The sequence below is a fragment of the Oryzias melastigma genome, linkage group LG5 (assembly GCF_002922805.2).
Source record: "Oryzias melastigma strain HK-1 linkage group LG5, ASM292280v2, whole genome shotgun sequence".
Classification (NCBI taxonomy): Eukaryota; Metazoa; Chordata; class Actinopteri; order Beloniformes; family Adrianichthyidae; genus Oryzias; species Oryzias melastigma.
In genome coordinates, this window is record NC_050516.1 from 19753988 (window position 1) to 19773552 (window position 19565).

The 19565-nt window shown below is 35.8% G+C and overlaps 1 protein-coding gene across 2 annotated transcripts in view; it reads left to right on the top strand.

Moving 5' to 3' along the window:
* The window catches only part of LOC112145406 (metabotropic glutamate receptor 4), a 186692-nt gene that overhangs the window by 85222 nt on the left and 81905 nt on the right, over positions 1-19565 (top strand). For both annotated transcript variants that reach the window (XM_024270600.2, XM_024270601.2), the window contains exon 3: positions 15490-15706. In XM_024270600.2, coding sequence (XP_024126368.1) covers positions 15490-15706 — 217 coding nt within the window. The remainder of the gene's footprint in view (positions 1-15489; positions 15707-19565) is intronic.

Below are 19565 nucleotides of genomic sequence, written 5' to 3' on the forward strand. Positions count from 1 at the left end.
TTTCCATTTATTTTTTGTATTATATGTTCATTTTGTAGTTCATTTTCAGTGCCCAATTGTATTTTCACTGATGTTATTTAATGTTTATATCTACAAATTGTTGTTAGACACTACTTTTAAATGTTGTTCTCAACTAAAGAATGTTTAATAAAATAAATTGGTGGTGAAATTTTTTTTGTGTGCTAATTTAAGAGCAGTTAAAACAGACCGGTCAATTTTGACCGGGAACACTAAAGTAGGGGGCTGAATGCGAACACGACCGGAGGGTTAATAGACTTGCTGAATAACAACACAACAAAAACAGACTTATAGCAAAATATGTGGAATAATCTCATTTTTTATTCAGATTCCCAATCATGTTTATAGAATAAGGTAAAAAATATCTGTTTTGCTTCACTGTTTTAAATATATATATAAATGATATATATTTATATTTTTTGTCTTTTATAATTTTTCCTTTTTATACTTTCATCTTTTATCTGGGGGTGGTCTTTAAAAACCTTCTGGCTTCTTTTACTCCCTGCACATTAATTTTATTTTATTTTTTTAATCTATGTACAATTTTATTCTTTGTTCTCCTTTACATTTTATTGTTATATGTTGCATGTCTGATTTGTCCTAAATAAATAAATAAATATGCTTTATATAAACCTGGCACACTGATGGAAAGGTTAGTTTTTTACAAAGCCTGTTCATTTTGTATAATTGGTATAAAATATTTTGTACCTCTTTCTATAAAAAGTATCAAAATAATTCTTTGAACTTTTCTGAGTTGTCTAATCTACTTTACAGTGCAGTAAACAAAGTGTACTTATGCAAGTGACACCATTTTTTCTTTTTTGTTTTGATTCGGTTTTCACAAAATGCTTCTCTCGGTAAAATGAAAGGTCATTAGTCTCATCAATTTCACGCAAAAAACAAAAGGATGACAGCTTGTAAAGCTAATGCGAGCATGCAGAACTCAAATGCAGCACATAAATCAATATTTAGAGAGTCTTTAGAAAACTCACGTCTATGCTCCATCACGCACACAAAGACACCTTTGCACTTTTAGCGCCTTAACCAGCATTTCAGCCGCCTGGGTTGCTTATGTGTGATACTTTTGAATTCAATTAGGCGACTTTATAATGTAAAGGGTGTCGTCTTCTGCTCTCTTCCACAAAATAAATCGATGCCATGTCCCTCGTCCAGGAAGTGTGTGATTGTTAACTTGGCCCTTAAATCCAGGAGGCAAAAAACAAGAGTAAAAAGAATCCACCCACGTCACTGCTCCATGTAGACTCACCTCAAGAATGGCAAAACAACAAGCCTGCCAAATCCTGTCACTTGAGCATAAAGAGTATCATGTTGAATTAAAGCCTGCTATTGTCGACAGGCATTATTTATGACCTTATGAGAAACAACAGATAACATCTGACCATAGAATAAAACATTATTTTTACTTTGGGATAATCCACAATGCAAACCTTGAAGGCAGACCAAAGGTTAAATGTCTGGTGATTTTGTCATTAAATTTAATGATTAGGCACTACATACTTTCAGTTTGGTCTTATAAAACTATATTTTATTTAAACGTTTGCAATAAATTGGCCAACAACATCACTTAGTGCCTTCAGTGTTATGAGGGGCAAAGGTTGCAGGAAAAAGAATGAGGCCTCATTAAAACCTTGGATGGCTGCAGAAGCGATGGGGACTGTTTTAACAGGTACATGTGAGAGATGGCTCAGAGAGAGATCCACACAGAGAGCAGCGCAAGACACGGTAATGGGGAAAGTTTGATAGCTGATTTTTGTGATTTTAAAAAACTGCCACTGTTACATCTAAAGCACTTTTGAATAATTGCTTGAAGATTATTTTGTAAATTCACAGTGATTGGGTAATAGTGTGGATGTGCAGGGTTTTGAATTTGCTTGCTGATGGATGACACAGTTTTCTTTTGCTTTCTTTTGCAAGTTTCTAACAATTTTTTTCTGAAAGATTGGCACTTTTATTGCCAGAATAAGAGCTTTAGATGTAACCTGAAGTTATTATTGTAGTGTATAAATATTTGATATTAAGTCCTGAACCTGATACAGATAATTCATGTAGAGAACATTGTATGATCTAGCCGGGGTAGGATTATATAAGTTCGCTTCCTCGTACTCCCTTTCAAGCAATCTACTTGTGATTCAATGTAATGTTATTTTTTTTCAAGTATTATTCCTGACTGCTTGAAATAAACCATTTAATTTATTCATTCAGAGTTTCTAACTTTGTTTGTTTTGTTACATGGTTAAAATGGCTTTTTGCAACTTTAAGAGATGATTGAATGAGTTCTCCAAATCCTCTGTAGATGTTAATGCATTTTGGCATAAATAATTGCATATTTAGCTTATATATTTTGCATTGGGCATAATGACATTTAAAACTATACTGTAAAAATAACAATAGAACATTATGTCTATCAACTGCTACACCTGTTACAAGAACCTTATCTGTAGTACCTTTATTTTAAGCATGTTAAACATTCACAAATGCAGATGGTATTTACAGTTACTTTGAGAACATTGACATATTTAGCTCAAATTAGCAAAATCAGCTACTTGCGACCTTAGACTGTATAATCACTGGACAGTGGGCCCCCTCCCCCCTCGTGTTCCAAATAGGAAGTACCTTCTGGGCTCCAAGAAGCCAAAATCCCATAGACTTCTATAGAGAAACAGACAATTATATAGATATACACTGCTCACAAAAATTAAAGGAACACTTTTTTTATTGGGCCTGGCATGAATTGAATTAAACCTGTCTGATCATTTTCTGGTTGGTTAATCAGCTGAGGGCCTCGTTAATCAATTTCAGCTGTATTGGTGTTCATGGAATTAACAACAGGTGCACTTCAGTGGCAACAATTAGAAATTTTTGGCTGGTTTTCCACTCGTGCTGATTTTGGCTTGGTAATTATCTCTACTGGCAGTATGAGGCGATTTTTGCTTTTTGCTAATTGTGTCTTCAAGTTAGTGATTCACCCAGTACGTGAGTTTCTTTAGAATAAGTTCAGGACATTAGAATTCATGGAAAAAAGCTTTTTTTTTTTTTTTTAAACAAGTGTTGTCTTGTTACTGATTCACCATCTGTCAATGGACAGAAAAAGGATTTGCAAGTGTTTACATTAACATAATGTAACCTGTAAATAGAAAACAAGTATTCTGTCTTGTGGAGCTAAATAAATGTTACATTTACCTCTTTGATTTATCTCAAAGAGGATGACCAGATTATGAAAGTTGTTCATAGACACTAACGTTCAGCTGTTTTAAACAAGATGACATGGATTGATGGATAGCTGACAGCATTGGTTTTGGAGAACTGTATTCTGGACCCTCTCTTTGAAGGGATGCTTTTAATTTGATTGTGTTTGTAGATAAATTAAAGTCATCGTCATACAGGGTAAATGAACTGGACATGGAACAAATTATGTTATTTGGGTACGCTCAACTTTTTCTAATGTGTTTCTTCTTTTTCAGATGTACCTTTTTTTATTGTTGCTATTGTTTTAAATTTCCATTCAGACCATCACTCAAACACAGAGCTCCAAAAAAAAAAAAAAAAAACACACTGTCTTTATTGTTTCATTGGGAACTTGTTTTCTTTGCTGAAAAATCTTGTCACATTGGCAATGAAGAGAAATAGACAAATAAAGAGAACTCTTTCTGGACTTCATCACACGTCTAATGACAATAAAGGCTTTCTATTTCTATTCTTCTCTGTCAGAATGTATTTCCTGAATAAATCAAGCACCATAGACTATAATCTTTCAGTTGTTGGGATAATAAACTTGAGATAAAGGCTTAATTTTTATTGTCATCTCAACAGGTTGAGCTCAGGTCTCTAGATCTTGTTTTGACGAGGTTTCCTCAGAGTTAAATAAGCAATGAAGAAACTGTGTTTCCCCAGAGTGATCTGCATGACTGCAGCAGGGCGATGTCACTGAGGAAAACAAAGCCAGATCGGCTCAATGTTATTGATTTAGCAAAGTGTCAAAATATTAAAGGTCAATTAAGGAAGATTGAAATATTATGAAAAGGTCCAAAGAATGTTCCATGTTTTACTGCCAGCCTCTTGTGACTGAACAGTGGACGATGCTGCCAGGTTGCAAAGCAGCTAAAATATTATGCCTTTGACATAACTGCCTTTACGAGTGGATAGGGGCAGGTGCAAACCTGAAATTTTAGAGTGTAGATTGCTCGTTGATCCCGTAGAGCAGGGGTGTCAAACTCAAACGCACAAGGGGCCAAAATCCAAAACACAGTTTAGGTCGCGGGCCAAACAGGAAAAACATTTTTTGAACACGCTAAAACTAAATTTTTAAAACTTTGAAACCATAACTTTTTAACATAATTATGAACTAGATATATTACCTGTGATAATGCTGGCGTGAATGCTGCTGAAGATGTTAGCTGAAATCACTGAAGTCAAATTAGCCTAAAAAGCTAAAAAAACAAAAACAAAACTAGGTTAGCCAAAACAGCTAGCATGTTGCTGAAAAAAAATAGCAAAACTCAAAATTGCCTAAAAAAATGTGAAAAATCAAAATAAGCAAAAACAGCTATTGTGTCAATATTTGCATGACTTCAAAACAACCTAAAACCTAAAATAAGCCCAAATTAGCCAAAACAGCCTCAAAACAAAAAAATCCCAAATTAGCCAAAAGAACTAGCATGAAACTGAGATATTAGCTAAACTCCAAAATAGCCTAAAAACTGAAAAAAGCCTAAATTAGCCAAAACAGCTAGCATGTAGCTAAAATATTAGCTAAGCTCTGAAATAGTCTAAAAGATCTTAGTAAATGCCAAAATTGTCCAAAAAGCTAGCAGAATGCCAATTTTTAAAACCGTACATTTTTAACATAGTTAAAATTAATAATATAAGGAACACTTTTTCCAGAATAAATCAACTTAAACATTAGTTACTTTTGATATTTTACTCTCCATAAAAATATATTTTGTCAAAATTATACAAAATAGAAATAAGTGCCAGATAACATCGGGCCATTATAATGATCTGGTGGACTGGATATAATTACCCAGCAGGCCAACTTTGACTTGTGTCATAGAGCAAAAATGTTCATACACATTTTTCTTTGGGCATGCTATGGCGAGACACTGCAAGACACAAGAGTTGCGTACCTCTCTACAAGCCTCTACAGGCCTAGTTCAGGGCTGCCCAAACTTTTTCGCTCAAAGGGCCAAAATCTAAATATTTTTTTGCATGTCATGAAATAAAAGGAGAAAATATAGAATATGATTTAATTTATCTGTTTTCTGTATTCTGTATTCATGAAGGTAACACACATTAATAAGAATAAAAAGTAAGTCTTTGAAACCTTTAACAGCAAGGCCTCACTGGCCTTTTAATTGAAAAACAAGAGCAAGCTAAAACAAACTTTCTTCAAACTGGGATTCTAATGAGAGACATGGAGCTGGTCTTTTGACTTTATCCGTTTGCTGTTAGCATCCTGGCTAGCTGAAAAAGGCAGCTAAAAGCATCCGAAGTGACAGTGAAGGCTCTTGGGAATTTCTAAGACAAAAAAAGGCTGTCCCACTTATGTTTTACCCATAGCTGCAGGCAAAGAAAGTGCAAACAGCGCCACCCCAGGAGGACGAAAGTGTATTGCAGCTGTAAAGTTTTGGAACATCGCAGAGAACCAGTGCAAAACCAGTAAGGAGTTTAAACTAAACACTTTGCGGTTTCCGCAACCACGACTTGGCGGGCCGAAAGGTAACCTTTGGCAGGGCAATTTGGCCGTGGGCCCCACTTTGGGCACCTATAATCTAGTTGTCTGCTCTCTGTCTCTCTCACTGTGTGAAGTTTGATATTTCCTTATTTCTTTAGTAAGTTTTCATTATTTCTAGAAATAAATAAATTCAGGTTGAATGACCCAATTTGCATAAAGTATAAACCAGCCTTAAAGGTCAACCCTTATACGGGTGTATGTGACTAAGATAATATGGAACAGAGTTGGAAATCTTAGTTTACAGCTGTGGTAAACTTCAGAGTTAACCACCGAAATCAATAAAAGGCATAAACCATTCTTCATGAAAAAAGAAAAAGATCTGGATAAAATATGAAATGATCCTCTCATACACTGTCCACTTATCTAATAAGGAGTTGTTTGAATTGCAAGAATCACCATGGTGTTCTTTACCATATTGTTGTTCATTCCTGCAGCAGTGAAAATCTGTTTTGTTGTATCATTATACAGAAATTGGTTTTCTATTCAGGAGTCTCAGCTATTTACTGCTTCACTTACCCAGACAGAAACAAAGTGAAACTTTCATCTCCCCTCAGTGTCAACGGCAGCTGATAGCAATTAGGGAGAAAGGATGGATACTGAAGGGGTGTATTTTATTCAGTGTTTACAGACACATTTTTTTGCAAAACCTCTCTTGACTTCTTGTTATGTTTGCAGCCATCATCCAAGCCTAAATATTTCTTCTGACGCCATGTCAAATCAGAGAGCGAAGTGATAGAAATAATTATGCATCCTGAATCGGCTCTGTTCAAATGTGCATGAGATGGTACATTTGGATTCTGTTTCAGTAGCAGATTTTTCAGCAACTGGCCATCATTTCATTTATTAACTTTATGTGGATGTTGTGATTTTAATCAGCTCAATTGGGGCGAAAAAGATCTGAAGCAGAAAGTGCATGTATTAGCTTAGCCTTAATAAAGTAAAAGTGCTGGGTTTTTCGTTTTTGTTTCATTTTACTGGCTGGTGCTTGTGTGTTTTGCACCCTTTGCTTTTCTGCAGCTATCTCACAGGTCTCCTGCTGAGCCAGAGTCAAGATCTTTTTGCACTGAGCTTGGGCTTTCTTTGATGCAGAGTGAAAAAGAGGCAGGGTCTACTCCTCATGAAGTGCAAAATAAAACTTCACCACAGTTTCTTTGTAGGATTTGTTTTTCCTTTTTAAATGGTAGTGCAGTTTTTTAAACACCTTGTGCTTTTTGAAGATTAATTTCATCAACTAACATTTGAAGGAAATTGGAGCTAAACAGTTGTTTGAGTTACTTTTTAAGGACAAATTTGTAATTTTATACACTTGATCCAAGATTTTTTTTAACATGCAATTAAAGCCAGTCTTCATATTAAAGTGTCCCTTTACCACACTTGAACGCCGAGACGTAATTGTCTTTTGTGTTCTTTTATTTTGGTCGAACAGCTTGCCCAGCAAATTTTATCAGCCACTAAATGTTCCAAAGTCATAACAACCCTTTTTTGCACCAACCCTCCCCAATACCTTTTTTGGCCAATAACTGAACCCAGTGAGTCCAAACCCCTGACAACAGGTTAGGTGACAGAATGGGTGAGTTCCCTAAAGTTTGGAACTTCGAACAATAGTGGGACCCAAAGAATTACCCGGCCCAACTCAATGTTGTTACCCTTTCAGCTTTTGGCAGAGTTTTTACACCAGATGTCCTTCCTGACACAGGGGGACCCAGTTAGGCAGCAGCGTCGAGGGTCTTACCTAAAGACTCACACTGGGGTAATGCTTTGAACCCAGATGTCCTGCATGGCAGCTCTATGCCCACTGAGCCATCCACCCACTATACCCAGCTAAACTCAATCCACTACAGTATTGATTTAGGAAAAACCTATCATGCCTGCATTTATTTTCATATTTTCATATTTCAGTAAAACATCCCTCAACTTTTTTGGTTTTGTTTTGTTCAAAGTGAAGATATATTTAATGGTATGTTGCAAATTGGGGGTTAAAGCTGGTACAGAGCTAAAAAAATGACCAAATTTGTGGTTAAAAAAAAAAGCAAAACACTATTGCTGCTTGTTTGGTGTAGAAGTTAACTCAGGCTTATTAGCATAATTAAATGTAGCACTTTCAGAAACTGGAGTTTAATAATTATTTTTTTTTTTACTAAAATTAAATATAATGCATTAAGGAGCATTCCATCAAACTATTAAACCATTAAGCATTAAACCAGGAAGTGCCAAATGTTGCTATTACACCAATATCCAATAGAAGCAGACTGCAAAAAGGAACAGTTCTCCATTAAATCATATGTTCAAAAGTAGAATTTGCATCAAAATCAAACATTTACTGCCGGGTTTCAAATACCTTTTCAACGCACATCTATATTGCCAGTTGTGTGTAATTGTGGATTTTCTCTATCCACATTTTTTTTTTTTGTATAGTTGAAATTTTCACGTTTTAAGAGGTGAAGAGCTTCAAACTTTACTTTTTTCTTCCCAATTTTAGTTTTTGAATCATTGTTGAGTTAGGTAGAGCTAACTCCAGTCAATGTGCCCCTCCCACTTAAGGCTCTATTTTCACTGTGCAGAATGAATCCAATGCATCAAATCAGAGCTTATCCATCTAGGGTACATATGTCTATGATTCTCGCAGAAAATCTTTTTTTCTTTATACATTTTTCATTTAATACACTTTATTACCTTTGACCAAATTATATTATTAAACACAATACTAAAACAGAGTAAATACCTACCAGATAAGCACTCAGTGAACCAGTAAGAGTAAAAAACACAGAGAATAGATCTTTCTCAGTCACACACTGAATGAGTGCTGCCAACACTTTGCTTCTTTTTTTTTTTTTTAAGCATCTCATATTTTACCCCCCTCTCGGGGGAAACCAGTGTTTCATCTTCTCTTAGACTCTTCATCACTTCTATATTCACAGTTATCTATCAACCTTAGCATTTTTTTTCATTTAATGTGTAGAATACAGGCTGTTGCTATAATTATCATGGTCCTTGTTTTACTTTTTATTTATTTTTTCCTGCTATTATTAGATTTATTTTTATGATCTTTTTTTTATTTGAAAAGATTATGTTTTCAGCACTGAAACGGATCCACTTTTAGGCCTTTTTAAGGAAAACAGTATTTCTGAGGGTTTAATGTCTGACTGGAATATGTGCAGTTTCAGTCAGCGAGTCTTAGGGACATCTTTTTGAGCAGTAGAGAACAACACAGTCCTGCCATGGAAACTCAAACACGCTCATGCTCACCTCTGAGCAGACAGAGAAGATGAGTCATTGCAGAGCAGCAAATTGGCACAGCTCCGATAAGTCAGCTGCACAGGTCCTGGGGCATGCAGCTCAAACAAGTTTGGTTTCAGAGAATGAGCCAACCAGCAGTCTTTTAAAGCAGCATTTTTCCCTTTATCCCGGACAACTTTAGAAATATTTCAGTTTTTGTCATGTCCACTGAATTCTTCTGTCTAGTTGAATCGCAATGACCTCAGCTGCCGTTGTTAGTTTTTCACTGCCAACGTGTGGAAAATGAGAAGTAAGCAGGTTTCCTGGCCACTCGCAGTTCAGCTTTAACTTGTCAAATGCAAACTTAAAGGAATTAATAGTTTAGCTATTTGTGAAAGCTTACTTTGGAAAAAAAAAATTAACGAACATTTATAGGACTACGCATGCTTCTGGGTGCTGTGAATGTTTTATGAATAACAGAGACAGAAACTTAATATTCAATCACAAAAAAAGTATAAAACATACTTAAAGGCCCACTTCAATGAAGTGGTGTTTTTAACATATTATTATAACCTTTTTTTTTTTTTGCAATAGATGACATAAATAAAATAAGGTGAAAATAAAACTGCATTTCCGAGTAATGCAACGACTTTCAGACTATAAGAGTGTCAGAGATGCTTAAAACCACATAATACAAAATAGCAACATGATTTGTAATTTTGACCTCAGTGTTTTCTCTGCAAATGAGTCTGGGGTAAAATCGAAGACTGGCTTACAACTCTTTGTCAACTTATGAATTCTGATTTCATCTTTAAAAAAAATCCCCCTACCCCCAGTACATGCCCAACCAAAGGGAAAGATCAGCATAAAAAGAACATTAGACTCCATGATTGATCTTTAAAGTCAAAATATCAATTCGAAAAATAAAAATGTTTTTTTTTTTAAACTTCTGTTTACTTTCAACTTATTTTACCATCTAAGTAAGTAGAAGCCGAGATACTCGTATGATAAAAATTTTTATTTTTCCAATAACATTTCTTTGTATTTTCATGGAAGCAACTTTACATATGTTTGACTCACAATAACTGGAAATAGATCAGGCTTTTTTTCATATTAGCTGGGTCAATGTCAAGGCAAACAAGACTTACTACTGCAGTGTCATTTGATTTTTTAATGCATAATTCAAAGCTAACAATGACTGCAGTCATCAATATTCTTTCAAACAAAATGCAAAAGTGTGACCTTTCTGTCTTTCACTTTTGCTCCAACACTACATCACATAACATCTACATCTGCTCCTAAATAATATTCTATTTCTTTTGGTGATACTGGGCTAAAAGTTAATGTTCTCACGTGGCGAAACGAGATTGCCCGGTATGAAGGATAAACTATATTTGCCCACCCATGTTTTTCCATATGAGAGTTGATTAAAGCAGATGCTTTGTATTCGAAGGCTCACTGCACAGCAAAGATCTGTCAGGTGTTTGAATTACAGATGCAAATATAGTCAGGTGTTTTGCATACCAGCATCATTTGCTCAGAAGAAATCTGCACCTACACCCTGGGCTTTAACATCATTAATCTGCTCCTGATCTCAACAAGATGGTCAACAAAGCGAATTTGTGAGATAAACGTGATGCCAAAATATCACTGAAAGGTTTTTAGAAGATGCTGCAGTAAGTGCGTGCATAATGCAGCCCTCAACATTTATTATATCTTGAGTGGATAAACTCTGTTTTAATCTTTGCTTGGGCACTTAGTTTATTGGCGTCATCAGATCCTGAAGTGGCCGTCTTAAAATGTGAAATACCTCTCCTAATACTGTAAGCTCATTGATGAATGCATTAAAAAGCACTAAAAAGCATAACTAGATTGTACAATGAAAAATCAGCTGGAGCAGATGGTCCTGACTAATTAACAAAACAGTGCAGCTAAATGTGTCATGCAAATTAAATAAATAGATTACCTGTTATGTGGATACAATTACTTCCAGAGGAGTGATTTAGAAACCAACAACATGCTGTAACTCCTGCACAGGTTTCTGTACGTCATCATATAGATATGACATATATTCATACTCATCAACTTAAAGTCATAATATTGTTATATGACAATTCCAGAATTAATGCAAAACAATTCGGCCTAATAGAAGGAAAACAATTTCCAAATCAGATTAGAAGACAACATTTACACACTCTTGCTGAAAACAACATGTCACCTTCATGGTAACTGACAGATTGTGACTGTGACGTGGTGTGACAGCAATCTGCTATTTTTGCCCCCACATTGTACCTGATAATAGCCACAACAATTAAGCAGCTTTGCACACTGCTGATTTCTCAGCCGAGCACATGTTGGGTGTCATCGCTGAGAAAGCCTCATGCCAGGCTGGGAAACACAGGCTAATTGTTCGCTCTCATCTCTCAAATGATGTACTTTTGCTAATTTTAAATACACGTGAAACAGGATAATTCAAAGCTCCATCAATGCATGATGCTTTCCTCCATTCAGCAGGCCAACCGCTATGGTTGATATGAGCAAACCTTGTCTCTTTTAATTAGGTTCATCGCTGTGTGGATTTTTGATGGGCTTCAAGATGCAATTCGTTTATCTATTTCTGTGATATGAAGAATGGGGGTGTAGCACCAATAGGAAATAAAAAAAATCCAGCAAAGAAACAAGTCAGTAGTATTAACAAACAAGAACCTGAAGACAATTGAAGTTAAAAATGAACACACAACTATCCACTAAATTCAATTCAATATGTAAAGATAAAAACTTGGAAGAATGTTTTTTATTTCAACTTGTCTTTTAAGTTGTTGCAGGTCCACATCCTGGACTTTTACTCTTGGTTTAAAATATTAGAATTATGTTGATATTTAAGTCCGGTTCTGCTCAGAGCACGGAGCCTATTCAGACTGAGGAAACTCAGGGCAAACTGGGGCTCAGTGTAATTGGAAACAAACCGAGACCACCTCAAAAAATGGGTCTCGGTCCCAAACCAGGGTCTGCTTGGGTGTGTTCAGTTTGCTCTGGATAATCGGGCGAAACAAATGTGACAAATTTGGCAAATGTGTCCAGTCTGAATACATCCTCAAGCAAGAAACATCTACACTGTCCTGATTTGTGTGTGGTGTGAAAGATTTATGTGACTGACATCTGCAGTACTGAACTTACAGTAAATGATACTTTAATTTGTATTTGAATCACATGTTTAAAAAAGTCTTATGCTAGTTTAATTATTTTTACAAAAAGAAATTGAATTTTAAGGTATTAAATTTTAGCTAACGTCAATTCTTTCATCTCAAGATTTGAAAACGTAAATAAGTGGCTACAATTGTAAAAGTATAAAGTGCCTTCAACATGTGTTTAGTTGGTCTATTTTGCTCAATGCTCAGCCGAAAATTTGTCTGCAGTGATTATAAAAGGCTATGTGTGGTAAAAGAACAATTAATGGTATCTACTGTATGTCTAATGTACACAAATGCTACTTTTTCCATTCAGGTTTTGCTTCACCAAGTGTAACTTCTCATGTTTTTTTTTTTTTTTTTTTTTNNAAAAACATGACAATTCATTTTTAGTTAAAAAGTCTTACTGTGTCTCATTACCAGAAATGCTATTGCTTCCTGCCTTGTTGGAAAAAAAAACAAACCTTAAAAACATTTAGAAGTCATCTACAAAGAACAAGATGAGGAAACCCATTATGTTGTAAGGAAGACATTTATAATTCAAACTAATTTTTGTCATGGAGCTGTATTTTTTTTTTTTTTGGTAAGTGACCCCAGCTCATATATGTTGCATGCTCATTATATCTTCTTGTGAACAAGGCTGTCTGCCGCAGGCTGCAGTGATGCTGGGCTTTCTGAAGGGCTCAGCGGGGGCTCACTGGATCGCTGGTGTTGTAAAAGCAGGGGAGTTTGTGAGATCAGATCTGTCTTTAGCAGTTTTCACACAGCGATCGTGTTTATATCAGCACAAAAGGATGGACTATTTGTGGTGCTGCTGTTCTCTGTTAGCAGTTTCCACAGATCAAAGAGGGACCGGACAGTGGAGAATTGCTGTGTATTTATAGAAAGTCCTCATTGTGAGATCAGCTGAAATGCAACTTTTTCATTCACAAATAGTGTTTCACAAATTCCGTCTCACACTTCCTTTTTTTCTTGTTTGACTTTGTTACAGGGCCTAAAAAAATGCTAGTTTTTTTTTTTTTTTTTTTTACAACTATGGTTTCCACTGTGGGGTAGAAATAGGGGTTAGAGCAGGAGTGTCCAATTCAATTGCACAGGGGCCAAAAAAGAAAGAAAAAAAAACAAACATTTCTTTTACTTGTATGTCATTTTGAATGAGAAATGAAACCTATAAACATCCCAAAAGATTTTGCTGTCCATAAAATATATTCTGTCAAAATTACATAGGAAATCACCTATTCTGGCAACACTGGCGTTCGACAAGGCAGCTGATGCACTGTATGATGGGATTTGTTGTTAATTTTGTAGGGATGGTCACAGACACAATGGGCCTCCTGTCAGATCTGGCAGCACAAGGAATTGTGGGTTATTGTCCCCTTTGCCTGTCTGGGTGGATTGGGGTTTAAGTGTGGGTTTTGTCAATGTGTTTTGTTGTCTCCTGGTTTTACTTTTAGTTATTTTATCTAACTGATCTCTCAGCCTCCATAATCGTAGTTTTGCTTCAATATCTTAGCAAGACAACATTGGGCCATTACAAATAATAATATAAAATGATCTGGAGGGCCGGGTATAATTACTCCGCGGGCCGGATCCGGCCCCCAGGCCTAAACTAGACATATGTGCTCCACACCAATGGTCCTCCCCATCAAAAGATAATAAGACTGGGTCTTAATACCCAATTAACTTAGACCAAAAAAAAAAAAATACATTGCAAAAATATGCATGAATTAATTTTTTTACGTTTTTTTTACTGTTTTGATAATGACCAGATAACAATAAAAAAGCTGATTTTATGAACCATCAAACAATTCTCATGTAGTTGTTATTGTCAAAAAAAACAAATTTGACATTTTTCGTAAATGCAAGTTCAAAGGAGGGTACAGTAATTGATAGTTTCTTATACAGTGTCGGTGTTTCAGACATTGTGTCCTCCTGTCCTTAGAGGGGAAAGATGATCACAGTAGGAGGATGTAATCTAGAGGATGTGGACAGAAAAGACCTAACCTCACTGTCTTTCTTTACTTCTTACAGTCACATATTTTATTACAGGATATTTTTATTTATTATGTCAAGTAGTTATATCAGAAAGGCACAATTTGTCTCAAAAACCAACCTATCCGGCTCCGCTAAGAGTCTAATTGACACGATGTGGCCATATATACTTTGATTCTCCACTCTTCTCGCTTATAATTAACTTGTTTCAGTCCTTCCAAATACCAATTCCCCAAAGCTTGGGGTAATAGAGGAATGTGGTGTGTGTTGGGTCCCAAATGACATGCTTAGCTTTAGGACTATCAGTCAACATCTAAAGCAGTGCGGAAATTTGTAGGGATTGGTAATTAAGGTGAGTTGTATTATTTATGTTAGAGGTTTAATGAAAAAAAATCCTCCAGAGTTAAAGGAGAAGGAGCTAAATGTGAACAATTTGAGCTGCATTTTCCGGGTCTTTGATATGTAGATTAGAAGATATGGTGCACAACACGATAATATAAATATATATATATATGACTAAAGATGTATTACCCCTCCATAGGAGGAACATTTTTCACAGCTGTGTCTGGGTTCCTTCAGATGCTGCTTCTGTCCTAACGTACGGGACACTTAGTGGCACCACAGCAGCTGACAAAAAAAAGTGGTGCCAAGAGTCATAAAGAAAGGGAAGAAAATCACCAGCACAAACATCAGCCTTCCACAGAAGGCATCTACACCTCCCCACGTCCGTCTGCCGAAAGCATCCAGCATTTTTTTAAAGGCCCATTATTACCCACCACATCAACAGTTTGAACTTCTCCCCTCAGGGAAGAGATACGGGGCCATCACAGCACTGACAACAAGACTAATGAACAGTTTTTCCCTCCAGCCATTACCACATTGAATTCTACAATCATACAATTTAAAATGTCTGCGGTAACTTAGTTATTGCTATTTATTTTTTAAAAAAAAACAACAAAAAAAAACGTGTCTAATGATGTACCTCAAGTGAAGCAACAGTATGCCAAAACATATATTTTTCTTCTTTTAAAAACAATAAAAGACATATTTTTGAACCAAATTTGTTGTATACGAGTATTTCGCATTTTACAAGGTTTTTTCTCACAGTTTCCCGCAGATGTAAAAAAAAAAAAAAAAAAAAGAGCCGAACTGAAACATTTATACAAAATCCCACAAGAAGAAAATCCAGGATGGATTCATTTTGCAGATGTTGTTATTGCAATATGTGGTGATTGCAACCTGAATCTAGATCAGAGACGTCAGATTAGTTGACCAATCCACAGTCTAACTACCCTATTGCTATCTTTGTATTTTTGTGTGCAGATTCCCCAGGTGAGCTATGCATCTACAGCTCCAGAGCTGAGTGACAACACCCGCTATGACTTCTTCTCTCGTGTGGTGCCTCCTGACACGTATCAGGCCCAAGCCATGGTGGACATTGTCAAGGCAATGGGCTGGAACTACGTCTCCACGGTGGCTTCAGAAGGGAACTATGGGGAGAGTGGTATTGAGGCTTTTGTTCAGAAGACTCGGGAGGATGGTGAGTCCACACTTGTCCTCACATCTTATTATCTGATTTCACTCCAACAGATAAAAATAAATAAAAGAGAAGACTCTACAGGATTTAATTACATGAGAAAAACAAAAATAATATAAACATTTGTATTCATTCTGCATCTAAAGTAAGTAAGTAAGAAATTTAACTGGCATTAAGGTGGTGCAGTTTACATAATAATAAAAAATGTCAGTAATATGTGTGCAAAAAAGAACTTATCCACATTACCTATTTATCTATAATCATGAAATGAATCTCCAGCAATATTACATGTAAAACTTTATTCTATTTCTTGTAAAACTCGACTCATTCTGTATTGATAATAAAATAAAAATCTGCTTTTGTTCAAACCTAAAACTAGGTGGAGCAGAGGCTGCAGCTGCATTAGATGATCCCTGAGTGTTCACTTCACAGCTGGCTGCACTAATCTTTATTGTCCAGCCCTAAGGAAGCCTTGTTATCATGTAAATTAGGTTGGTGTGGAAGATGTATGGTTGAAAGGAGGCATTGTCGGCATTCCTCTACTGATCTAGGAATATGTTTTTGCCTTTTTTGTGCTTTGTAAAAAAAAAAAAAAAAAAAAAAAAAAAGTCATGCCAATCCCTCGGCAGAATTTAGTTCTGATCCATTTTGCTGCGTTTATAAATTAATAGTTGTCAACTAATTGCAAATTGTGTACTTTTACCTGTCAGTAACTTCTTGTAAGTCGAAGCATGCACTGATACCTGTGCTGCTCTAGGCGAGCCATCTCCACAGATTTCTGCAGTAGGTCACTGACAATACCTCAGAGAAAAGGGCAAAGGTCAAACTGTCAAAAGGAACAGCAAAAAGATGAAGACAAACAACAGAGGAAATTCCTGCTGTCTGAATGTTGTCTCAAACGAGTGTAACCAAACCTAAAACACACGTCAGACTATTGTACCTACAAATACGCTGCCAAAATAGGGTTTTGTTGTGTAATTTAATAATATATAATAGGAAAAATAACCCAAGGGTCATCATTATATTATGTAATGAATAATATTAAATGGATCTGATTTAGGTAAATGACTTATACTTGCATGGGGCTTTTACTGCCTTCCTTAATTTTGATTATTTTTTTCTTCTACACTGGGATAGTCCCAATAACTCAATTGCAGGAAAATGCCAAATCGTCATTGCTGAGGTCTCAGACGAACTACCATCCACCCCATTTAGTAGTAATAAAGACGAAAAACAAACTGATCACAATATGAAAAATAAATAAATAAATAAAACAAAGATGAAAATTGGCAGTAATAGCAGGTTCTTACATCGTTTTTTTTTCTTTTTTTACCTATTGTATACATTTTTTCTAATTTTTCTTATGAGATGAGTCCTTCATAAGGTTCGTGCTGTAAGCCGTTTTGTCCTCCTACTCATACGGCTTTGCCACCTACAGCATTTGCTTTCTTTAGTTTGCATTCACACTCAAGTGAATTGAGGTCGTCTGAGATCCATATTTTCAAGCAAAGCAGGGTTTGTTTGTTGTTGTTTTTTTTTTTTTATTTACACCAAAGCAAAGGTTAGTGTCACACTCGCCATTCTCATTCATCACTTTGAATAAATTCAAAGGTTGTATGGAAATCTTTCTTTTGATGGTTTCACTGTTACGCATTTGTTCTGTTTGCACTCCTATGTTGTCATAAAAGAGTGCTTTTTTTTTTTTTTTCTTCTTGGTTAAACTAAAGCGCAGCAGGACTGATGCTCTGTAATATCATTCGATTCACCTAGAGGTTCAAGGCAGACAATCTAAGGAAACAAACGGATCCAGGATCAAACAGGCCAGTGAGACTTTAGACAAAAAGAAAGAAGTTGGAGGTTATTTACGTGGTTCTAATCCATCTTTTTTTTTTTCCTAAAATGTTGCGCTTTCTTCTGTAAGGAAGAGCATTTTAGTTGAAGCATTTTTTTTTAAATATAGTTTTTGAACCAAGTGTCAGTTGAGGTAGACAATGAAAAACTGAATACATGTACAGAAAGCACAAAGTAGCCTACACACCCAAGAGGATGCAGAATGAAAGCTATGAAAACTACTATCATGAGGGAGCGTATATGCTCCCCGACTGCACAAAACAATCTTTATGTACAGAAAAATGTGCCCCCGAGGGCATACGCCTCGGCTGTGTGCACAGTTATGGTTCCACAACCCTGGAGCAGAGATGAGTGGTGCTCAACTCATCCTAAGGGTCTTCATCTCTCTCATCATCTTAACTTTTGAAACTTTAGATCCAGAGGCAGTTTTAGATGTTTCTCACCTGACTAAATAATATCAGCACTCTGTTATGTTTATGGCACCTTTCAAAGACAGGTGGGGATTCTGAGAATTTAGCTGCCTGGAAACATGGTGCTTTAGACTCAAAAGATTAAATTAAAAATTCAATTATGCAAAGCATCAAACCTGTAGTACACAATTTCTTGGGTTTTGCATAGAATATGCAACAAGATGTACTTTTATGCTTATTTACTCCACATGTATTTATAGTAAAACATTAACAATTCAAATATTGGCCTTGTAAGAACCCACACAGTATTTTTCCCCCCTAAGCACTCAATTTCAAATCTTAATCAGTATGCTGCTCATCCCAGTCTACCCTTATTGTGAAAAGTAAACAACTTAGTGTGGGTATGTAAAAATCCTATATTACCAAAATGAGTAAATGTCATTTTAGAACGCAGGTATCATCATATAGCAATCAGTAAGAGTGCTGCACACCGCAGCCTCGCTCTGCCATGCTGCATCGGTCCGAGCTGCAGAGACTAGATAATAGCCTGAGAGGGCAAATTGTCTGAGTCAGCTCCCACAGCAGCCCCACAACCCTTCCAGTCACTCACATGGAGTTTCACCAGCACAGCCTTCTCCTCTTTCTAATAATAAATAGAAATGATCAATGAGAGGAAGACGCAGAATCAGGCTTTTTGATATGCACTTTTATGACGTAGTCAATTAAAGCTCTTTATTCCTCTTCCCACTTTCTGAGCTGCTATATGCTGGTAAAAGTTTTGACACTATAATATGTATATTTTATAGCTATTTCCCCTCTTTTCTTGTTTTGGCTCAGATGTACGGTGGCCCTGAACTGAAAATCACACAATTAAACAAATAGGAATGATGGACAAATGTCATCTTCCAATCAGCGGTGTCCCATAGGACCTACCTTTTCCAGTTTCTGGTTTAAAAAAAAAAACAAAAAAAAAACAAGTAAAATATTTTTTTTAGAAATCCAAATGAAATGCTAAAAAATAAAACAAAAGAAGAAACTAGAAATTGTAGGTACAATGGGACACTGGTGACTGGATGATGACATCCATTCAACCAAAAGGTTCTGAGAATGAAGTGGTACTGGATATGCTTCGTACTAATCATAATTTCTTTTATTAGTATGCGGACATTGAAAACTCATTAGAAAAAAATTAAAGCGTCATCATTCAATCAATGATGTCCCACAGTACTAATCTTTTCTAGTTACCTGTTGTGTTTTGTTTTCTTTTATTTAATTTTGATTTCTGAAAGTTACTTTTGTTTTCTGAAACTTTGTTTTTTTCTTGGGTTCTGAAATTATGTTTTGGTTTCTGTCATTTGTTTTCATTTCTAAAATTCATGTTGTTTTATTATGTGTTTTGATCTTTTAATTGTTGTTGTGATCTTTAAAATGTTTTTGCTTTAACAGATTTGTCGGTGTGATTTGCACTTCAGGGCCACCATACAGATATGACCAAATAAGGGATTATCTCTAAATGAGAAATATTTTTCCTCCACTTTGGCTTGATTTTTCCTTTTTTCTTTGGTGTGGACTTTGTTGCTTTTGTTGCCTAGGTGGGCTGT